Genomic DNA, 23592 nt, shown 5'->3' with positions numbered 1-23592 from the left:
GAACTTGAAGGTTGACCAAGCCAAACAGGCTTTACTAGTTCCTACCTTCTAATGAATAATTATAGTCATAACTGAAGTAAAAAGGAAGTTTAATTTTAACATGTAATGATGAAAATGATGGATTGGACAGGGAAAAATCTAGAATTAGAATCTAAGGAATGTCTGATCCTGAAAGTACCAAGTCCTATTTCTGTAAGTATACCGTGAATTCCAATGTGTGCATCAAATTATATACTTAAAGGTAGTTGTATTACAAAGCAGGTGACATCATTTACTTTCAGATGAGGAGAAGTGCATTGAAAACAGATGAAGGCAGGTTCTTAGCTCACACTGTATCACAGTGGTGATGCAGGGCGGTTATAAATGTGTCATTAAAATGAGGTTATGTTTTGCTTGTTTTTATTCATTAAGAGGAATAATTACAAACTAGTCAGGATGCTTTTTTGGAGGAAAAAAAACCCCTCAGGTATATTATTTTCTGTTATGAAACAATGAAATAGACACTTAGTGCAGGCTCTTTCTGTTTGGTACCCTAAGAAATGGAATCAGTTCAATCTGTTTGAGATAGATACTTCTGAAAGGCCTCTATTGAGATATGGAAATGGTAACATTTTCAATTGTTTTCCTTCTATTCTTTTAATAAAACTTTTAAATACCACTTTAGTGGAGTTTAGTGCAATGGTTAAAACAGACACAGTAAAAAAACTGACTTCTGAAAAGTTGTGTTACCTCACAATATTTTTCCCCCCTGGCGACTGATTTCTTCAAACGCTTACGAATTGATGATGGCAGTTCTCTACCACAGAGTTTTTGCAAGTGTTCATTGACTTTTGACGGTCTGTGGGAATTCAGAGAGGGGGCGTTTTATAACCCATAAGAATGCATTTACTGTATCATTTTATAGGAGGTGAATTTTATAGCATGAGTATGCAGTGTTTCCGCCGTTAGTCATCTGTGTGCTTCTTCATTTTCCAGATTGTACCCAATCTGCAGTTCTTACTAGGACAAAACACCCCTTTAAATCAATAAGAAACAAAGCTCTAATAAAGAATGCTGAATCAGGCCCCTTCCCACTATACTAATTTATGCAGCCATCACACAGTACTGTTTACAGTGGACCTTTCCACGACCCAACCGTAACATTAAACTCTATTCCAGGAGTAGGCAAATCTCCATAAAAAAATGTTTATTTATCTTGAAAGGCAAATGCTTATTCACTGCACAACATTGAAAGACACGGTTACTCCTACTTTGCCCTCCCTAAACATCGTTAGATAGTTAGATGACCAATAATTCTTAACTGTGTCTGTAAAGTCAGTAAAAGGATTGGTTCTGCAGAGAGATGAGGATCCAAGTACTTTATGTAGCCTGGATGGAAGGAACCTGTTTGGAGAGGTGTGAGCTGGAGAGCAGGGGGTGGGGGGGTGCGTGTGTGGAGGGAGAGCTGGAGATTTATTATCGAAACTGTGTAAATGTGAAAAGAAAACCTGGGTCTCTCTAGATATTCGCAATTCTTAGTCCTTGTAATGCATCAGCCACCCTGAAGTACTTATCCGTTCGCCTGCTTATGTATTTCAGTTTTGTGTTTGTGTGTGTGGATGAGCGTGTTTGCCTGGATGTAGTTTTGCTGGCGGCAGCGTGTGTTTGGTGTGCGTGTGCATATACGCATGAGTGTGAATTAATTGCACATTGAAAACATCTGCATTAGCGGCGTCCGCAGTCCCCGCCGCTCGGGTCGGGATGCTCAGCTCGGTCCCTTGGTGTTAGGACCACTCGGAAGACCTGCTGTCGGGCGCCCGGTGCTGGTTCCCGGGGGGCAGGCCGAGCTCCGGGAGCCTGTACCATCTCCCTCTGCAGGGGAGGGGAGGAGGGAAAGAGCAGGCCTCCGAGCCCAGGGGTTCGGTTTCCCCGCAGCTGGGTGGGGGTGGGGGTGAGGAGAGGGCGGCCGGGGTTGGAGCCGGGCTCCAAGATCACCCCGCAAATTCCCAACTTCAGCACCGCCCCCCGCCCGGGGCGAGGCGCGCGCCCCCTGGCTCGGCGCCCCCCCCCCCTGCCCCGGCGCACGGACGCGGGCCCGTGGGTGCCTTCTGGCTCCCGCTCGCGAGCGCAGGGCAGAGGGGTGGTGACAGCCGGAGGGGTACGGCGAGGAGGAGGAGGAGGGGGGAGGAGGAGGAGGAGCCGGGGTGGGGACTTGGAGGGGGCGAGGAGGGAGGGCTTCCCCGCCTCGCCCGCCGCCCGGCTGTGCAGGCGCTGCTGGCGGCGGCGTCTCCAGCTCGGTCTGCAGCTCCGTCTGCAGCTCGGTGTGCAGCTCGGTGTGCAGCTCGGTCTCCAGCTCCGTCTGCAGCTCGGTGTGCAATTCGGTGTGCAGCTCGGTGTGCAGCTCGGTGTGCAGCTCGCTCTCCAGCTCCGTCTGCAGCTCCGTCTGCAGCTCGGTGTGCAGCTCCGTCTCCGGCCGCTGCTGCGCTGCCCGGGCGCCGGGGCGATGCCGCCGCGCTGAGGCCGAGCGTGCGCCCTCCGTCCCTCCTCCCTGCGCCTCCCCCCTCCCGCCCGCGGGGCTGCGTGCCCCCCGCGCACCGGCTCCCGAGCGCCGAGTGCCGAGTGCGAGCCCGGGGCGCCGGGAAGCCCCTCAGACCCGCCCGCCCGCCCTGCGCCGCTGCATCATCCCCAGCTCCTCTGCTCTGCCTCCGCGTCCTGTGCTGATTTTTTATTTTTTATTTTTTTCTCTCCTGCAAGAGAGAGAGGGAGGGAGGGCGGGGTAGGTCCCCTCCTCCGCTCCCCCTCCCTTCCCTTCGCGGTTTGAATTTCTTCCCCCTGGCATTTCACTGGCTCCCGGAGCGAGAGGCAGCAGCCGCGCGGAGGCAAGAGGCAGCCTGCGCCTCCCCGGGCTCCCGGCCCGGGCCGAGCTGGAGCCTGCAGGGGCGCGGGGGGAAGAGGACGCCGCGGGAGGGGCCCTGCCGTCGCCCGCCCCGCCCCGGAGCAGCGCCCGGAGCAGCCCCCGGGGGCACGGCCGGCGCCTCCGCAGCGAGCCCAGCGAGCTCCCCGAGTGCCGCGCGCCGGCCGCCGAGGATGCCGGCGGGCCCGCGAGCCGGCTGCGGGGCGGCGCTGCCGCTCTGGATCGTCGGCAGCATCCTCTGCAGAGCCTGGACCGCCCCGGCCGCGTCCCGTAAGTAGCCCCCGCGAGCGCCCAGCCCGCCCGGGGCCGCGTCGGGGTCCTCCCGGGCCCGCCACCTGCGTGCGCCGGCGTCTCGCAGCCGCTGCCGCAGGGAGCTCCGAAGCCCGGGGCGCCCCGGGGCGCTGGGGGGCTTGCAGGGCGGGGATGGATGGATGGGGGGGGGGGGGGGCGGTGGCGCGAGGGCTCTGGAGGCTGCTGATGCTTCTGGAAAGTTGTCCCCGGCCGTGCAAGGGGGGGTTGGCAACTGCTTGGTTGGAGTGACGAGGCCGGGCGACAGCTTCTTAGGAGTTACTCCTCCACTTCGGGGTGTTTGTTGTTGGAGGGAGTTCGGGGCTTTGGGCTCGGGTAGGTCGCTGCAAGAAAGTGAAGGCTGGGGCAAAAAAAAAAAAAAAAAAGTTTCTTGTTTTTGCATATGGTTTTGACTTCAAGACGCACGGGTTGCGGGGGTGGGGGTGCAAGAGGAGCCCATTTGGAGCAGTTGGGGCACCGCGGACTTCCCTTACCCGCCCACCCCCAAAAAGTTAATGACCACTTAGTACTTGCTTCTTGGAAGGGGAAGACAGTGAATGCAGCGTGCTGGCTGAAATTGCTTTGATTTTTGGCACTTTGGGGGTGACACAGCCTAGGACTCGGGGCAGGCAGGGCAAACAGGCCGTGGGGAATGGATGTAGTCATGAAAGCATCCCTAAAGAGTTCTCGGGGAAAGGATGCTGTTCAATATATTCAAGTCTTTGTGTTCCAGCAGGCTCCCCCCCCCCCCTTTTCTTTTTAAAGAAAAGGTTGCTCATGTTTTCATGCGGTTAGCAAGAGTAGAAAGGAATAGAAGATTCCAGCCCATCTTCTGAGTTGCTTCAGAAGTGCATCCTGTGCATCTAGAGAGGAGACGCATGATCGCTCCTTTGATTCAGAAAGAGTTAAACCCTAGAGAGCTTGCCCGTGGGAATCTCAGGCACATAGTGCTGGTCTGTGAGAATGAGCTACTTATTAAAGAATAACGAACTAGGGGTGGTAGAAGGGGAGGAGGGCGGGGGGTGGGAGTGAATGGGTGACGGGCACTGGGTGTTATTCTGTATGTTAGTAAATTGAACACCAATAAAAAAAATAAAAAAAAAAAAAATAAAAAATAAAAGTGAAAAAAAAAAAAAAAAAAAAAAAAAGAAACTAAAAAAAAAAAAAAAAAAGAATAACGATGGAGATTTTAGTTTGAAGTGTTTTCCATTTAGAAAAAAAAAAAGTTTAGTGTTTTCCAGAATTCATTGTATGTGTGGTCCTATCTCCGCTGATGAGGTCTTGGGATGCATTGATGCATCTTTATCTATACATTAATATTAATGTTCTTGTTCCGGGGTATACATATTAATAAGAATGACCGTTGAAAAAGGACTTGATAAGTTGTGCTAAAGAATCTACCCCACAATAATGTCATGTGATGAACCGCTATTGCAGTTTTGACATGTTTTCCCAAGTATTGTATTTGCTTCTCTTTTCTTGCAGTATAGGAAGTCACTAAGTGGCAGTGTGTAATGGACTTGAAAAACATTTTTGTAGCTTTTTCACAAACGGACTGAACCTCAAATAAGTGATACATTATTAACATATGTATTCCGGTTTTATATATTTAAACAAATTTTGAAGACAGTGCTCAGTATTAATATTATGTAAATATGTGACTACATCCGGAGAAAAGTAATCTGATGAAATTTCGATTTCCATTTCAAGATCTGGTCATATAGAACTAACTGCCGCTTTTTTTCAGAAATTAAATCGATTATAAATTAATTATATTCACTGATTAATGGCTCTCATATCCAGGATTTTTCCTGAGTTTTATATTGCATCTTTATGTATACATTAATGTGATGGATCCCTCTGAAACATTTGCCATGTATCAAGAATGAATGGCACACATGCAGCCACGGGGTTAATGTTTTTTAAGAATAGAAAAGTTGTTGCCGAGATATATTCCTAGCTTTTACAACTTAGTTAGAATTAGATGTTGGGGAAGAGCAGAGAGTATTACTTTTAAGGTAGTTGACACTTATGTCTGATTAAGATGTATTTATTAGCTCTTATTCTTTATTGTTTAAATATGTAAAATGGCTTAATTGAGATGACTTTTTGTTTCCTTTGAATTTAAATTGTCTGACTAAAACCCAAAGTTGCCCCGCATCCTGGAAATCAATTAAATGATAAGAATGATGTGGACTTTGTTGACTAGAGTGAGCTTCACAAATTCAGTACTTTAAATTATAATTTGACACTTAATGACAATTTGTATTTATATTTATACAACTCTGAGAAAGAGGGAGAGTTATATTCTTAATACTGAAAACGCTCAAAGGAGAAAAAAATTGGTAACTACATGAATCTAAGATAATGAACAACTCAACCAGGAGAGGTCATCACAAGACAAAAAGTAGCATGAAAATCCAAAAGTAATGTTTTTATTTGCTACTCATTTTTAAAAATATGACAGTGCTAAAACTTTCTGTCCCTTGATAACTTTTTAACATGATGGACGTTTCTAGAAAATGCAGTTAATATTTTTCATTTGGCAACAGTACCATTTTAAATATATATTTGCTTCTGGCTTATTTCTTTTTCTCTATTATTGAAATACATATAAAAATGGTGTTACTGCTAATACTATGTTTTCTATAGCTGGACTAAAATAAATTTAAAAAGCTCATTTCTAGGATTAAGGAGAAATAGAATCTAATTGCTTGACAGTGCAGATGAGCTGCTGCTGAGCTGATGGAATCATACCACCTCTCTTCTTGCAAATGTGCAGATACAGGACGCATATGTAAAGAGTATATTTTTCTCTTAGGGAGTTGCACTTATTTGAACATACTGGAAAGACGCTGACAGGGCAGTTCTAAATGATGAGGAGTTTGAGCTAGTGTTTAATGAATTTATCTTAAAGTATACTAAATTTTGACTTAGTGCTTTCTGATAAACTTCACTTTACATTATTTTGTATATCCATTAAGCTATAATTTCACTGTCACATTTGAGAAATGTGTTTTCAACTGATCAAATACTTTCTGACAAATATGTTTTTACATATATAAGCATAGTTAAACACAAATGCATATAAATATATACACATATATTTGGTGAAACCCTTTGAATACATGTTATATAATATATAGATATATATTATTAATATAGTGTATTATATATTGTATGTAATATATGTATATATTTATATATCTTCTAATGTATCTTTCAAGGGATTAAACCCACTTAAAATTTTATAGATAGATCTTTTCACGGGCAATTATTTCAAGTAAGTAATGCAACAATATCAAAACAACAGTATATTGATCTACTTTCTTTTCCAATTCATATACCACTCTAAAACGTCATCTTTGAAATAATTGAAGTGAATGTAAAATATATAAATGAATATGAAAGCAAATACTATTAGTCTACACTGAGCTTAAATATAATAACGAGCTTGTCTTAATAAAATGAATTTAAATTAAAAAATGCTTTAGGCCAGCAAAAATCATTGGCTGATAAGAGGTAGTACACTATTAATTTAAACTGTTAATAAGAAAGTGTTATTTACTCATAGAAGAGAACTGCATAATCCTGATTTTATTGTAGACACTGATATTTAGGCAACAGGAATCTTTGGCAGGAATCTTAATTTTCTCCATTAACATTGATGTATGGTAAAATTGGCTAAAGAAAGGAATCCCCGATTTCAATGTAGGTTTTTATTAACTTCTATATAGTTATAAACATAACACATATCGTTTTGAGGTAAGTAACACTGAAGTTGTTTGATGTGCATTATATTTTAAGAATCACATTTCTAATTTTATTTTTATTCTGATTTGGAGGATGTTTCAACTTCTGTAACTTCTTTTAAGATTTTAAATCACTTGTCTTAATTATAAATTCTTCTAGAGAATCTTAAGTCTTTAAAAGTGAACCAATAAGTCTTCTTGTCGGATGTATCCTTTTTATCATTGAAACATAAAAGGAATTTGATATACATCCCTTTGTCTTGCTACTCTTTTAAGACTTAAAAGAAATCTTATTTGTTGAAAATAACGTATAGAATAAGGAGAGATTCTAGGCTCAGAAATTCTTAACTCATCATATCTAGTGGATGATTATCTTAGGAGTATTAAACTTCTGCGTGTTTGCATGGTGATTGATGTTAAGGGATGAAGAAATAAAACATGTAATTTCAAAATTTTCCTATATCTAATTGATTTGAGAAGTGCTTTCTTTTGTCATTTATTGCTACTTGCAAAGTTAAAGAACAGAGTACGTAATTTAAATCTCAAAACTATAATGTTATTGAAGTAAAGTGAATGCCATAGTCCTATGTATAACAGTATCTGAAATTGAATGTTGTCAGTATTTCTACAGAAATACTTAGGATAAGTAGCTATTAGAAAAATAAGACATTTATATAATCATGTAATATGTGGCCATTGGAAGAAATTATGTGTTTATTTGTGCTCGCTTCGGCAGCACACATACTAAAATTATGTGTTTATTTTTGCCATCTTAATATGTACAAATAGTGATGAAATGATCTTCATAAAGAGAACATTTCAAATGCGAAACTTAAAAGAGAATCCGAACAAAATTATCAGTTCAAACATTGGATCTCCCCATGTTCTGTTATCTGTAGAACTTGGATGTTTTAGTTCTAACCAACTAAAGATGTTGGGATGTGGAGGTGCTACCTCTTTCTCCATGCTAATTTTTCCTTTTATGTGGAGGAAAGTTCACTTGTGACATTCTTAGCCTCTGTCTCTCCAGTTCACTCGTTCCTTCCTATATAAGAAGTAGAGGGACTAACCTGCCAGGAGACTTTGGATTAAGGACCTAGCATAGCTGAGCCCCTCCTTCTTCCTTCTAGGCTACCTGCAGAAGGTATAGATTCTAGCTGAAAGATATGGGAGAGTAGGCTATGCCTCCGCAATAAAATGTTTGATAAATGAAAAGCCATATGGGTGTTTTGGTTCTTCCTATGGCTAGAAAGTTTAATTTCAGAATTAAGGTTAATGCATCCCATTGTTGCCACACAGCTAAACCCTATTCAGCAATTATTATGTAAAGGGTGATACTTGGCTCTCCACCCTGTGACTCCTATTCTAACCTAGAACTCAGGCAGATAAGAGAATGCTATTTATTGGACCCTGTCAAACCCAAAGATATTAAGATGTCAGTAATAAGCTTATTTAGTAATGAACTAAATGAACATGAGAATATTTTTGCATGTTTTAAAAACCAGCAATGAAATAAGACTCATTTTCCCCTTTGATGTTGAGTTGGACAGTGGCATTTATTCTGACCATGACCCATAGAGCTTGCCTATTTGTTCATTCACTCATTCATATTTCTGTTATTTATGATATTTATTTTAGAAAGATATTTGGAATACCATTTCTTTACCAATGGCTCAATAATATTGCCATTTTAAATGCATCTTGTTTATAGACTTTACTGGCTACATATTTAACTAAATCTTACCTATTTAAAGTGTCAGGTGAATTGACATTCCTTGAATTGGTAGCTACTTTATGTCCAGGTTCCTTCAGCACAATTATAAAGAGTTAGGTATTTTGGGTCAGTTATTCTAAAAAAAAAAAAGTCATTTGCACTTTGCAAATGAAGCTGATAATTTCCTCAACTGTAAATTTTGATAAAAAGCCTGTTAAACTCTTATTTAATTCATTATTCATTTTGGGGGTAGACTATTCACAATAACAGCTTGAAGTAACTGATTTTTTTATAGCACTCCAGATTTTAAAACCTCCCATGATAGTAGGAAATCTGGAAATAAAGATGTACTCATTGGCTCTGAGTTTGCTTGCGGAAGATATCATATTTTTGGTATACAGTAAAAGTGCTGAAGGAGTACAGCAGAGCTCCTAAGGGCCATATTCTGCATTTTTACTTATGATTTAAGTTTGTCTAAAATATCTTCATATACATGCATGCTGATATATCCTTTAATGTTTTCACGTTTAGGAAGGAGGTAAAACTAGTTTCTGAGAATACTTTTACCAAGAAAAATTACCCTCAAACGCACATAAGGTTCTCCTTCCCTTTTCAAATACATTCACCCCCTCCTTAGTTTGCACTAGCATGGTGGTCTTAAGCAGCCTGGGAACGTGTATTATAGGAAGCGGTGGTGGAGGTATGACTTTCACACACTGGGTCCCCGGAATCTGTATTGTGTGGGGGGGCATCTACACTGGAATCAGGTTCTATAGAGTTTAACTAAATTCAGCAAGGAATTGCTCAGTTCTATGCATTAGATGTCATGTTGCAAAAAGTAGGTAAAAAGAAAAAAATCTGCTTTGACTTCTGATTTTCTAACTACTATTAAGATGTTACCACTCAATTTTTTCTTTTTACCTACTCAACTATAATATTCTTTCAAATAATATATATATGCTGAATTAATAAAACAGTATATTCCGTGGTAAAATACCATGATTTGCCAGAGGAAATAATACATTTACCTCTAAGAATATTCTCTTAAGATAGAGGGTGTTTGTTTTTACTGGTAAATTGTATGGACTCAAATGGTTATGTTGAACTACCATAAAACATATGTTGACTAAATTGCATTGCTTTGTTAACTCATTTTACTAGGAAGCCACCTCTTAATGAGAATCAAATTAGTAAGCTACTTTACAAGTAGATATTTACCTTCATATATTTTATATATTTTTTCAGATATTGGGCAAAATATGTGAACAGAAGAACTGCATGAAAAAATTTCAGCCTAAGTATGTCACATGGCAAAAAGCATATTTTAAGAATATCATTTGTTTTAACATTTTTGATTACACATTAACAAAGGCCTATTCTGCATTAAATTACTTAATTGCTAATTTTAGCTTAAAATTTATGGACTTATGTCATATATATGAAACATTTTTGGATCAAACAAAAATTAGTATGTCTGCAAAATCATGTGTGAATATTAATTTTTCTCAGATGATTAAATGAATATGCTATTAGGTTAATGATTTTAATGTCAACCAATCTAAGAACATATGATCCCTTTTTTTTTATTTTTCTTTCAATGTGCCCATAGGCACAACAACGCATGAGTCTGATGCCACCATCAAGGCAAATGTTGTTAATCTATCATGGCATTTTTTTTCTCAGTGAATCTGAATATGGCCATAAAATCATATTTTCTGCAATACAACTATGGATAATCTCATGAGATTTGCTCTATAAAATAAAACGTTATTTTGTACTCATGTTATATATACCATCAACAGAAATTTTCAGCTTTTGTTAATACTAAAACACATTTTTCAGTTAAATCACTTGATTAATATTAAATGCTCTCCTATGAAAAGAATATTTATGCAAAGTTATACCTGCCTCATAGCAGAACTTTTTAATGATAAGATTTCCAAAAATTTCATCATGCCTCATGTGTATCTGTAGTATATGTAAATTTTATTTAGATACCTTAATGTAAGCATGTAAGTATCTCATGGCTAGTTTAAAGCAGATGCTAAAAAAAATAATAAAAATAAAGAAGATGCTAGTATTGTGAATTAAGTTTTTTGGCTGTCTGGAGTATGGGATCGAGAATAACCGTTTTATTATGTCATTTGACAAGCATAATACTGTGTCAAAGATATCAATGTGCCGTGGGTATTTACATTACTTCTATTAAGGATGCAAAAATAAACAGCTTCATTCGGATATTTATACACTGATGTGTTCATTTGTGTGGGATCTACGTCAAAGACTGGGATCAAAGGGTTTATATAACTTTTCTTTAATGAACATTTCCTGACTGGGCTCCACAAATTTGCAATAACTCGTGTTTTCACCACTGATGAACGAGCATCCTTTTCTAGAACTCCTGGCATCAATAGACATTGTTATACTTTAACAATATTTTGCCCATTGATATGAACAATATTGAGTGTTGACTTCAGGTCAGGCACTACTCTTTAGATGCATTCACTCTTTTAGTCCTCAGAATGGTGCTCCAATTGGCAAATAAGAAAAGTGCACAGACAGAAAAGTTAAGCAACTTGCCAGGCCACCGGTATGATCTATCCCTTGAGTCTGTGCTCTTGACCATGGCACCGCAAGCTGAGCGAGAAATACTATGCCATTGACTTCCAGTTCTCTGACTCATATTGAGTTTCAGCTTGCATCTAGGCAACATTTTAAGGTTAATTAACTGCTTGTGTAGAGTTATAGTGGGAAAAACCTGTTATCGTAATGTTTCACTGATAATAACATTAATAATACATACAATGTCATTTATGTTCTCCATATTCATAATAAAGTGAAATTACAATGTGATTTTGTCTTTTGGGTACAGATTGCATACATTATTAGTTGTATGGTAAAAATATTTATTTAAAGCTATGTAAAGTATTTGTTGAAATGCTTTATCAGATATGAATAAAAGCTTTTTTCAACTGGTTCTAAGGAAATTTTGCCATCTGTATCCAAAAGAATCAATATTATTTCCATTACTAAGTTTTAATGATGATACCTATGTATTATATAACTGTTGTTTTCAGTATCAATTTCATAGAATGTCTAAACCATAAAGCTTTTCTTGAGAATCTTGCTGAGAGGAAAACTTTGACGTTAATGACAGTGGGGAAATATTTGTCTCAAAAATATTTGTCATTTATACTACTTATTTCTTATGTCTATTCCCTGCCCTCATTCTCATCACCACAGCTCTTGTGAAGATTTTCAGTGTTTCCTCCACACATTAAGTTTCGTGACCTCCCAGGATGCCTCCTTGCTTCCAATCCTTCTCCTCTAGTTGACCATCGATGACATACATCTTGTCATAATAGTCTGCTTTCCTGGTTCTTGCCTCTTTGATGTCATCTCCCCTGGTTCGCCATGTGTACCTCATGACATCACCACACTGAACCCCTTGCAGTTCCTCCTGTACAATGTACTGTTTCCAATCAGGTTTCTCTTGTGTGCCCTCACTTCTATTCTCTCCTTCTGAAATACTTTTCCTATTTTAGCTATGCTGATTTAGAGGAAACTCATTGTCCAAGTCTCAGAACTCTGGAGCCTCTTGATGCTATCACCTCCCTTTGGTGATTTGGTCTCATCAAAGGCATAACTATAGGAAAATAATAAGTTTTCTTTTTTTCTATTTGGACTGACAAGGCATGATGACAAATAAATGCAAGTCATCTTCAATTATTTGATGATAGAGTGAGAAATTATCCGGAGATACTGCCAGTGGAAGGAAGGCAAAACATCTATTTTTAAAGGTTAAAACACAGATACTTACCATCATTTATACATGAATATTAATCAATTGTTTCAAGGGAAATAATGAAATTGTGCCATGAAAGCTCTATAATTTCTTCAACCTTTTTCCTGCATGGCTCTATTTTGTAGCATTTTCTGTACTTCACTTAAGCCATATCATTGGTCAGACTCCTTAGAAGCCAAGCCTGACTGCCCTTTTCAAAACACATTGTTTCAAAGAAATACCTGTAATCTGCATGCAAATCAAAGACAGATGCCAACAAAATAATTATTGTACCTAACAGGTACTTGAAATAGAGTGCTTAAGATGTCAAAAAATCTTGTAAATGATAGAGGTAGTAGTGGAGAAAGTTGATAATTACATATATTTAGTGTATAATAATCTTAGCATATTAGTTGATTTTGTCAAAGTTGGTATGGAATGTCAGTGAATTTCATTTTGACTTTTAATATAACAAAAATATCCTTTGGTAAGTACAAAAATAGGCACTTAAATTTTGTTTATACTTTAACTCTCATCATCCCTACTTTTGGAAAGTTTGTTCATGTTCTGCCTCAACTCTGAAATATTCCCCCCCACCCCAGCCTATGAGATCCTTTGCCATTTCAAAGCCGTCCATTCCTGTGAAGGCTGTTCCCAATTTTATATTCTTCACATTGACTCCCCTTAGCTCTTCCTATTGATAACAGAAATTACTCCTAGCCCACAGTTTACATGGTCACAGCCTACATTTTGTATTTAGGTTAACAGGATAAAGATGTGGTTGTATTAAAGAAACTCAACTTCAGTAATCATCTTTCATTGTACCAGGCACTGTGCTAGTTGCATTGAACCTATTACATAAAATTAGTCAAGTACCACTCTGCTAGAAAACTCAAAGCATAAGGATGCTCAAAAAATTGAAAGCTCACTGATTTCATTTTTATATAGTTATTTTATCAAGTTCTACAGACACAAATGTACATCCTCGTAAATTCTGGCCATTAGCTGTAGTTGGGCTTTTAAGGTAATAAAAGCTAATATTTACCTGATATTCTACCACCATAAAATATTTGAAGACAGATATCATAGTATGATTAAATATAATTTTAATATTTAGTCACTATTTTTATAGATGGGTAATTAATATGTCAAAGATTAATATATCAGGAGAAAAGACTGTACATGAGTAGCATTAAATAAATACAATTGAATTGAAATGGGTTAGTTCTGTAAGATCTGTATATAAAAATTGTGCATATAGCTAGGTTGTAGGGAAAAGTAAGGATGTATTTTCTTAGTTGTATTTTCATAGCTAAGAGCATTGTAATCAGTAATAGGATTTTAATATAATATCGTAAAATTTGTAAGTAGTATTTGTCATATTATAAAAATACTGCCTTAAAACTGACATGCCTGTATAAATCAAAAATGAGTAAGTATATCAGAGGACTATCACTCAAAGGAATGGGGCTATTAAGGTTATTTAAAGAGTAGTTTACACCTATTTGCTCAGTGTGAAAGACAACATATTCTTATTTATTATCTGTTCTTTGCCCAAAATATATCAGGAAATTATTACTGCAATTTGATTAGTTTTCATATCGTGGAAAACATGGCTCCGTGTTATATAATTATTGCATACAATGATCTGAAGCATTTTAGTTTTACAAAGATTATATAACCACCCAAAATATAAATTTTGGAATTAAAAATATGTTGATCCTGAATATTTTTAAATTATAAGTGGTAAAATTATAGTAACATATTCTCTTTTAAAAGGAGATTTCAGAATCTTGTAAATAGAAATGACATTGTTCTTTTATCAAATTGGCACCAGCAGAGCTTTTTGTAAAAGGCTTTCAGATCTGTTGTTTGTTCATTTATATGTCTATAATTACAGTATTTAGAGCATCTCACACTGTGTTTGTTTCTACATATTGAACTTTCAAATGACAAATGCACCAGTGCCAAAGACAAACCATATCAAGTGACAGAGGTTTCTGGCTTCCTAGAGTTGTCAACAGTTGTGACAACCGTTGCTTAAGAAATTGCTAAAGATGGACTTCTCAGAAGTATGCTAAAGATCAGCATGTTTGAAAAAAAAAATTAGTGACCTAGGCCTGGAGCTAAAACGATTTCTCATTATTTTATTTATTGTACCCTTATAGACTTCCACATATTCATTTTTCAAAAATTTAGTAGGAAAAAAATGCCATTTAATAATATGCTTCTGTAAGTCACAGATCCTCAGCAGGGTTTGTTAACTCTTATTTCAAAATTATTCTAACTGTAATATTTCACCTTAGTATGTTACTTCAAATCTCCCTTTTATTTATTAGGAATGTTAAAATTTAAATTAAAATTATAAATCATCTCCGTTGGTCCAGAAGTGAATTTATCAGCGAGTGATTAAGGTCCTTCCCATTATGACATTTTAGCTGGAATTTAAAGGATAAGAAGGGGATATCCAAAAAAAAAAAAAAAAAGAGAAGGGAAGAATGTTCTGACCAGAAAACGATAGCTATGCAATTCTGACGTTGGGTTAGTTTAGACTTCACTCTGATGAGGAGGTATTAGAAGGTTTTGGAATAAGTCTTTTGTTAAACAGTGAAAAGAAAGTTTTGGAAGAGTAAATGGCATTGCTTAATAGTTTATCAGCAAACAAAAAATAAATCTTTATTGGTTGAAAATATAGACAATAAGTATTTATTTTGCTTAAACATAGAATAATTCATGGTTTACCAGTTTTGTTAAAAAATAAACATTGAGGAAACCTTACATTCTGTGGATGAACTTGACTATCTAGCAAGTCAACTGCTTAGAATAAAAAGCATCTAAATTGCTACATGTAGGATGCACAGCATTGATTTGGGTGTAGGGTGGGAATAGATTTTTCCTAAAAGTCGCTATTTAAATATCTTTAAAAGATTTTGGAAAATTTTGTTTCCACTCTGTTTTGTGTCTTTGTAGGTGTTTTTGATCATATGAACTAAAAGTAGTTGTAGTCCATTTTGGTTTGACCTAAAATGGCAAATTTGGTTCTTCAATCTTCATAAAAAACAAAAATCAGAGTACTATGTGTGAGTATTTTATGTATAGGTCTATTTAATATCTGTGGCAGGATGTCTTTATCTTGAAAGCCAATCTCCATAGATATGTGAAGTAGTTCTTTGCTACGACTGAGCATCCCATCCTAGAAGCTCTTAGAATAAAGACCACTGTCATCTAATGTTCTACAGTCATTACTGAAAATTAGTTTTATACTGATTACCTGCTGAAATGTGTTGACATTCATTTGATAAAAGTATTAATGATTTTTTAAAAAGATACTGCATATTCTCTTGGACAAATATCTTATAAAGGTTATGAGTGGATGATTGTGTGAAAAAGACTGGGTTTGGTTGTTGGCTCTGTTCCTCAGTGACCTTGGGCAAATTATCTAAAGTTTTAAGTCCAGTATTATAATATTTAATATGGTGAAATAACAGTACCTGTATGAAAGCCTTGCCATGAGGATTAAGTACAGAATGTGCAATGGCTGGCACATGATGGTTGATTAACTTTGGTTAATTAATTTAATTTAATTTGGGGGTCATTTTTTAATACATTAGATATTTATTGTACAGATCTATGAATATAATACTAGAATCAATAAGTATTGCAAAATCGTTTGCCATTGCCTCAGATATTTATTTTTTTTTAAGCTTAACATTTTATTCCAGTACAATTAACATGCAGTGTTATATTAGTTTTATATGTACAATATAGCAATTCAACAGTTCTGTACATTACTCAGTGCTCATCATGATAAGTTTATTCTTAATCCTTATCTCCTTTTTTTACACATTCCACCCACTCGCTTCCCCTCTCGTAACCATCAATTTATTCTCTATAGATGGAAGTCTATTTCTTCATTTGTCTCTCTCTCTCTTTTTATTCCTTTGTTCATTTGTTCTGCTTCTTAAATTCCCCATATGAGTGAAATCATATGGTATTTGTCTTTCTCTGGCTGACCTGTTTTGCTTAGCATTATACTCTGTAGCTCCATCCATGTTATTGCAAATGGCATGATTTCATTCTTTTTCATGGTTGAGTAATATTCCATTGTGTGTGTGTACACACACACCATTTCTTCTTTATCCATTCATCTATTGATGGATACTTGGGTTGCTTCCTTAATTTGACTATTGTAAATAATGCTGCAGTTAAGCATAGGGGTGCATATATCCTTTCAAATTAGTATTTCATATTCTTTGTATAAATACCCAGTAGTGTGATTATTGGATTATAGGATAGTTCTATTTTAACTTTTTGTGAAACCTCCATACTGTTCTCCAGAGTGGCTGCACCAGTGCGCATTCCACCAAAACTGCAAGAGGGTTTCTTTTTGTCCACATCCTCGCCAAATCTTGTTGTTTTTTCTTTTGTTGATTTTACCCATTCTGACATGTGTGATGTGGTATCTCTTTGTACTTTTGATTTGCATTTCCCAGACGATAAGTGATGTTGAGCCACTTTTCATGTGTCTGTTGGCCATCTGGATGTCTTCTTTGGAGAAATATCTGTTCATGTCTCAGGCATTTATTTTATAATGTAGTTGGGAAGTAAAGACTTACATTTGGAACAATTAGCAAAAATAAGACAAGGATATCTAATTTCCACATAATACACATGTAAATGGTCAAAAAATGAGCTAATGATATAGGTCAAATACATTAAGAAAGACTTAATTGATGGAAGTAATTCATATATAATCTATATTAACTTATAATTTTTTATTAATGTGTAACAATGTATATATAATGCTATACTCTATATACAGATATGTTAATACTTGAATCATTTATTTTAAAAGTATAAAAACTTTTAAAAAGTGTGGCAAAAAATGATCAGAACAGTATAAAATAATTTCTTTAGTGGAGGCTCTTTTACAATGTAATAGGTATTTAATTACCTTACTCACAAATGTTTCTGGAAAACCACAACATTTGCAAATTAGAGAGCTTGTGGGCATGAGGAACATATCCAAAAGCATAAACATTTTTACTCTTAACTTGTCAGCCATATGTGCAGATGGTATAAAGCTGGTTTTCTGAAATATGATGGAAAGTATAAAAAGAAATTTGACAATTTTTTTCAGTTTTGAATTTGACTATCCAAATAACTAGAAAGCTGGGAAATCAAACAGTGAATATTACTTTAAGTCCCTGAAAATCAGTCCCCAGGATTGTTGAATGTTCAGCTGAAATTGTCTATAAACGTCTTTTCATTTTATTAATGAAAACATTTGAGTGTCTATTAAAAATAGATCACTGCGGTAAGCTTTGAAAATTATAAAACCTGTAAACACAGGGTCTCTGTCCTAAAGAGTTTTATAATCTCTAGGAACGTAGAAAATATTTATAATTTAAATTTTGATATAAGCAACTTTACCTGTAATAAAAGCTATGTAATCTCCTTGCAAAGAAGGCCCAGAGAAAATTAGCAATTACACTTTGCTACACGGATAATGAAAGTATGAATTGTAAATGATAGGATCATAAAAATGGAGGAAGTTGGTCACTGGAAAATTATATTCTGAGACATATTCTAGGGCCCTTTCAGTGGTTCTTAGTGAATTCTTGTGGTTTTATATTCTGAGGCTCAGAAAACCCCTCAGGTCCATCTTTTAGACCAAGACTGGATCCTGCTTTGCAGCCAGACTGAGTTGATCAAGGTGACTTTATCGGTTCCTGTCTGAGATTGGTAAAGTATATGTATTAGATATTTATTTTTACAATTTCCAGATTCCTGGCCATGAAGACTTAAAGACTCAGGATAAAGGCAGTGAATTAGCAAAACACTTGTTTCTTCCCCTCCTGAAATCTCGAATATTCTTTTCAGTAAAGGGAGGAGAACTTAAACTTTCACTTTTTCTAAAAGTGAAGAACTTTTAGAAAAACTTTTTCTAAAGAATCTCCTCTCACAGTTTACTTTCTCTAATTTTCTTATTCCATGTGTTCTCTTCTCTCTACCCCCATCCAACAGGAAGATAGATAGGGCAAGAGAAAAGGAAACTTGAGGATACTAGTGAGAGAAATCACTGGTTGTAATCTCTTCAAGTAATAAAAATTAGCAATAAGAGAAAATATTCATGATTCTTATATAAAATTTGTTCTTTCTCATAAGACCATGTGATATTAGGCATTAGGAATTTAAATGCTGCTTTCACTCTGAATATTAATTTTATTATTTAATACATTGACACAAAATACATTTAAATACAAAAGAAATGAAGGAAAAGTGAACAGTAGTAATTCTAAAATATTTTACAATAAAGTCTAATTTTGAACTGCTTAGGTAAAGCTAGAAATGTTAAAACAACTTATAAGTGCTTTAATATATAGTTATATTGTAGGTATGTGTTTTCAGAAATTTATCTCAATTTTGTAATTGTATTATAGTTGATATGCATTACCTAAATAATTTTAATATCCTAAAGTAACATTTGTTTCATTATGCAAAAAAAAATTGTCCTGGACTATATTGTCTACATGAGAAATTATTCCAGCCTCATTTAGAAATGTCAGTACTAATATTTGCAATTATTCAGTGATATTTAGGTTAGAGAATTTTGCTAAGGAGAGAAATAACTTTGATCATTTAACAAGTACATGGGTATTATTGAAACAGCAGGCATTTATAAGAGGCAATTTCCTAAATAAACTACATTTCAAAGTATATTGTTTATAGCTGACTTCAAAGGAAGCAGATATTAAGTATAATTATAATATACTTCACATAATGTCATATTGATATTATAATTTATTAGTCACAGTATATTTGTAGTTATTTTTTAATGCTACTAATGATAATATGCCTCACATTCCTTAAGTACCTACCTTCCACATTACTGTGTTCTGTACTTCAAAAATTTTCTCATTTAACAAAGATTTCAATTAGCTGTATTCCTTGGTATGGATAGTGGCCCAGTTTTATTAAACATGTATACATTTATAAAATGCTAGGAAGTGCAAGGATACTTCTAACAAAAATATTCCTTTTATTCTTATTATAGTGGGTTTCATGCCAGTTGTTGTTTTTGAGGAATATAGTGTATAATGAGGTCATTTCAGAATTTGAGTAATATACCACCTCAAACAGCAAAATAGAGCTTGATATATGTTTTTTTATACTTTCAGTGTATTTGCATCCTAACTTGTTAAAAAAGATTTTTATTTATTCATGAGAGACACAGTGAGAGAGAGAGAGAGAGAGAGAGAGAGAGAGGCAGAGACATAGGCAGAGGGAGAAGCAGGCTCCCCCCAAGGAGCCTGACCTGGGACTCCATCCCGGATCTCGGGATCACACCCTGGGCCAAAGGCAGCCGCTCAACTGCTGAGCCACCCAGGCATCCTGCATCTTAACTTTTCAATATTGACTATATGTCAAAGGCTTCACTTTCAAGTTTGACATAAACTATAGCCTGCAAGTGCTAGATGATCACGTATCTATAACAAGTCCATACAGTCAGCTTATAGTCTGTGCAGAAGTACATTTTTAGCAGATAATTGGTTTCTTAAAACACTGGCCAACAAGAGGTTATAATGGGTGTTTGTTGGGCATTGAGTACTAGTCAACACGCCATTACTGGAGCTGGTATTAAGGAATTTGGTGTACAAGAAATAGAAACTTTCTCACCTGTTAATATGCACATGAACCATCTGGCAGACTCTGATCCAGTGGATCTGGGTGGGACCTAAGATATGGCATTTCTAAAAAGATCTCACATGATGCTGATGCAGAGAGTGGTTCATGGACCACACATTGAATAGAAAGATTTAAAACTTGGAATCTGTACTGAAAGATACCATAACAAATTTCTTGCTTATTTTGAAATTAAGCACATCTGAATGGGGAAAATTGGAAAAAAAAATGCAGTCATTATATCAGACTCTTAAATATTTTGGGTGCAAATAGAAGGTAGTCTATGATATAGTTTGGGGAAAAACATTCAAAAAGATGTTGTTACTGGGTTATAGTTGTGTAGTGCTGAATAATTTATATGATCTCTCTGATTTTAGTTTTGCATTTATTAAAGTATTAGAGAATTGAACTAGATTATCTCTAAAGTCCATTACAGTTTTAAAAATCTATCATTCTAGTGTCTTTAGATTTGCAGTCTTAGGACAAAATAACCTCTCTTCCAAACCTTGGTTTTTGTTGTTGTTGTTGGTGGTGGTGGTGTTTTTTGTTAGTTTTTGTTTGTTTGTTTGTTTTTTTGATAGAGACAGAGCAGAAGCACATGAGAGCATAAGAAGGGGGAGCAGCAGAGGGAGAAGGAGAAGCAAGATTCCCTCAGAGCCAGGATCCTGACATGGGATTTGATCCCAGGGCCTTGAGATCATGACCCGATCCAAAGACAGATGCTTAACCGACTGAGCCACCCAGGCATCCCTTGTTGTTGTTTTTTAATCTCTATCAGGACCTTTGGGATAGAGTCTCAAAAGTGTTTCTGAAGTTTAAATAAGATTATGTATTTAAAGTGGTTAACACATTGCCTTACCAATAATAAGTAGTCAATTAATATTACCTTTTAGTAGTAGTATTATAAATATTAGAAAAATCAAATCCTAGGAAGCAAGCTATCCTGTCTCAGGACATACATCTTTCTAGAGATATTCGAAATGACACTAATAACAAAATAGCCACGCAAAACCAGTTATCATCATAGACTATCACAAAAGGGGAAATAATGCTTGCCTTTCTCTGTTAAAACTGATAGGATTCTACCAAAATAAATCTAATATCAATTACCAAAATAATCTGTCCTCATATCTTATAAAGTGGGTGTGTATGCATCCCTCTTTTATTATGACAATATAATAAAACTATTGTTTACTGATCTCCAAGTTGTACAGTATGATGTCATATTTGTAAAACACAATTCATTTCCTGACATAAAATTATTTATTGTTTATTTCAATTTAGAAATAGAAAAACAGGGTGGCTCAGCAGTTGAGCATCTGCCTTTGGCTCACTCAGGGCGTGACCCCGCGGTCCTGAGATCGAGTCCCACACCAGGCTCCCTGCAAGGAGCTTGTTTCTCCCTCTGTCTATGTCTCTGCTTCTCTGTGTATTTCGTGAGTAAATAAATAAAATCTTTAAAAAATAAAAAATAAAAATAGGAAAACATATTTCTATACCTGAGTAAATAAGAGAAAGATCTAATAAAGTGAACAAATTGATTGGTGTCCTCGTGCCCTTCTTCGTAGTAAATGAGTGTGATTTTTACAATATGTCCAACCAGAAATTACTATATAGTCATGATAGATGGCTGCCAATAGTCTTGTTTTCCTACCATAAATTACATGGCATTTATGTGAATATGGTGAGTTTTTCCACTTAGACAATCAGGTCCATCTTTCCTATAAAATCCACGGACAGGGGACCACGATGCATTACTATTAACATATTTTGTATCTTAAATTATCTTCACGGCTCTGAATGTCAGGAACTGATTGCCATGGGGAATTTAGGACATGCACCCTTGCTGTAAGTCTAGCATTTCAGTGTTTAGGGGATATTGGTTGATGTGGTTTGTTGATGTGGGTTCTGAGGGTTGTAGGGAGGAAGGAACTTCATGCTGTGCTCTCCCACAGTATTTGATTCCACAGAAATAGAATGTTGGTTTTTAGGTCTGGTTTGGTGGAGGTTTTTTTCGTTTGTTTCTGTTTTTGGTTTTGTTTTTCATCAGACAGGGCCTCTGGAGGAACATTAATAATGTCCACGTGTGCTAATTTCCTAAACTTGGTAACAGGTGGAGGCAGTTGAGAGCCTCACACTTGTTTATCCTCCAGGCCAGCACTTTCATTTAACATCCAGCAATTTGATTTCAACTGTTGAGTATATGTTAAATTACATGGCTGTGGTCTTCTTGATGTGCTAAAAAAAATAAAGCAGAGTCACTGTTCATGGTGAATTTATATGAACCCCAGCACAATGAGCAGATGAAACATTTTAGCGCACTGTACTGTGTGATTTCAGATAAAAATACTCTACCTGGCTCTTTCTCATCATGGAACCTATAAGTGATTACGATAGGAAAAACACATTTCAAATTTCCTGAAACTGGGAATATATTAGATATGAGCTTGAAAGACTTGTCCCAATTATCCAGTTACTCTCTTGTGTTAGGTATTTCCTAACTTTATCAAGCTTGGAGCATCCTTTATCAAGTCTTACAACAACAGAACTAATAGATTTCTACAGTCTGCCATACGAATGGTATTTTGATTTGCCATAAAATTTGCTGGAAGCTTTGTTCTTTTTTTAAAAACTAGTAAATAATTGAATATTTTTCAATCACGAAATTGCTCTAAAATACAATTTTAAACCTTCTATCAGGCCATAATATATGGTATGTTTCCCTAATATCTGGAAAAGGTAACACGTTATTTAAATACCTACTTCACTGCCACACAAAGATAGGAATGTTTCATTCATCTTTAAGAATGTGGTGGGATTTTTTTTTAAATGTTCTTGGCATCTTTTTTCCTTTTTTTGGTAGTTTCAAGTTTTTATTTAGATTCCAGTTAATATACAATGTAATATTAGTTTTAGTAGTAGGATTTAATAATTTAGTAATTTATACTTCATATATAACACCCAGGGCTCATCACAAGTGTCCTCTTTAGTGCCCATCACTCTTTTAGCGCCTTCCCCCCCTACCTCCCTCCAGCAACCCTGGAGTCTGTTTCTTGGGTTTCCTCCCCTCCAACAACTCTCAGTTTGTTCAGTATAGTTGAGAGTCTGTTTTATGGTTTGCCCCTCTCTTATTTTTCTGCCTATTGTCATCTGTTCCTTAAATTCCACATATGAGTGAAATCATATGGTATTTTTACTCTGACTTATTTCACTTAGCGTAATATTTGCTAGCTCCATCCACATCATTGCAAATGGCAAGATATTGTTCTTGTTGGTAACGAGTAATATTCCATCGTGTATATATACCACAGCTGCTTTGTCCATTTATTCTTTTTATCTTCTGCTACACATAAGGAAATATTTAGTACTTGGAAGAAGAATGTAAGCCTCTTGCTTACTCTATGCCACTAAAGTACTAATTGAAGTCATTTTTACATTTTTACATTTTACAATTTAAGTAATTTTAAATGAAATT

The 23592-nt window shown here is 36.5% G+C and overlaps 1 protein-coding gene across 1 annotated transcript in view; it reads left to right on the top strand.

Moving 5' to 3' along the window:
* Window positions 1-3018: 3018 nt before the first annotated feature.
* Window positions 3019-23592, top strand: part of CNTNAP2 (contactin associated protein 2) — a 1981926-nt gene continuing 1961352 nt past the window's right edge. The window contains exon 1 of the mRNA XM_025433996.3: window positions 3019-3163. Within this exon, the coding sequence (XP_025289781.1) occupies window positions 3067-3163 (97 nt within the window). The 5' untranslated portion in view covers window positions 3019-3066. The remainder of the gene's footprint in view (window positions 3164-23592) is intronic.

Source organism: Canis lupus, chromosome 16 (genome assembly GCF_003254725.2).
Source record: "Canis lupus dingo isolate Sandy chromosome 16, ASM325472v2, whole genome shotgun sequence".
NCBI classification, from domain to species: domain Eukaryota; kingdom Metazoa; phylum Chordata; class Mammalia; order Carnivora; family Canidae; genus Canis; species Canis lupus.
Note: the sequence above shows the minus strand (reverse complement) of the source record. Positions and strands in the feature narration are given on the sequence as shown.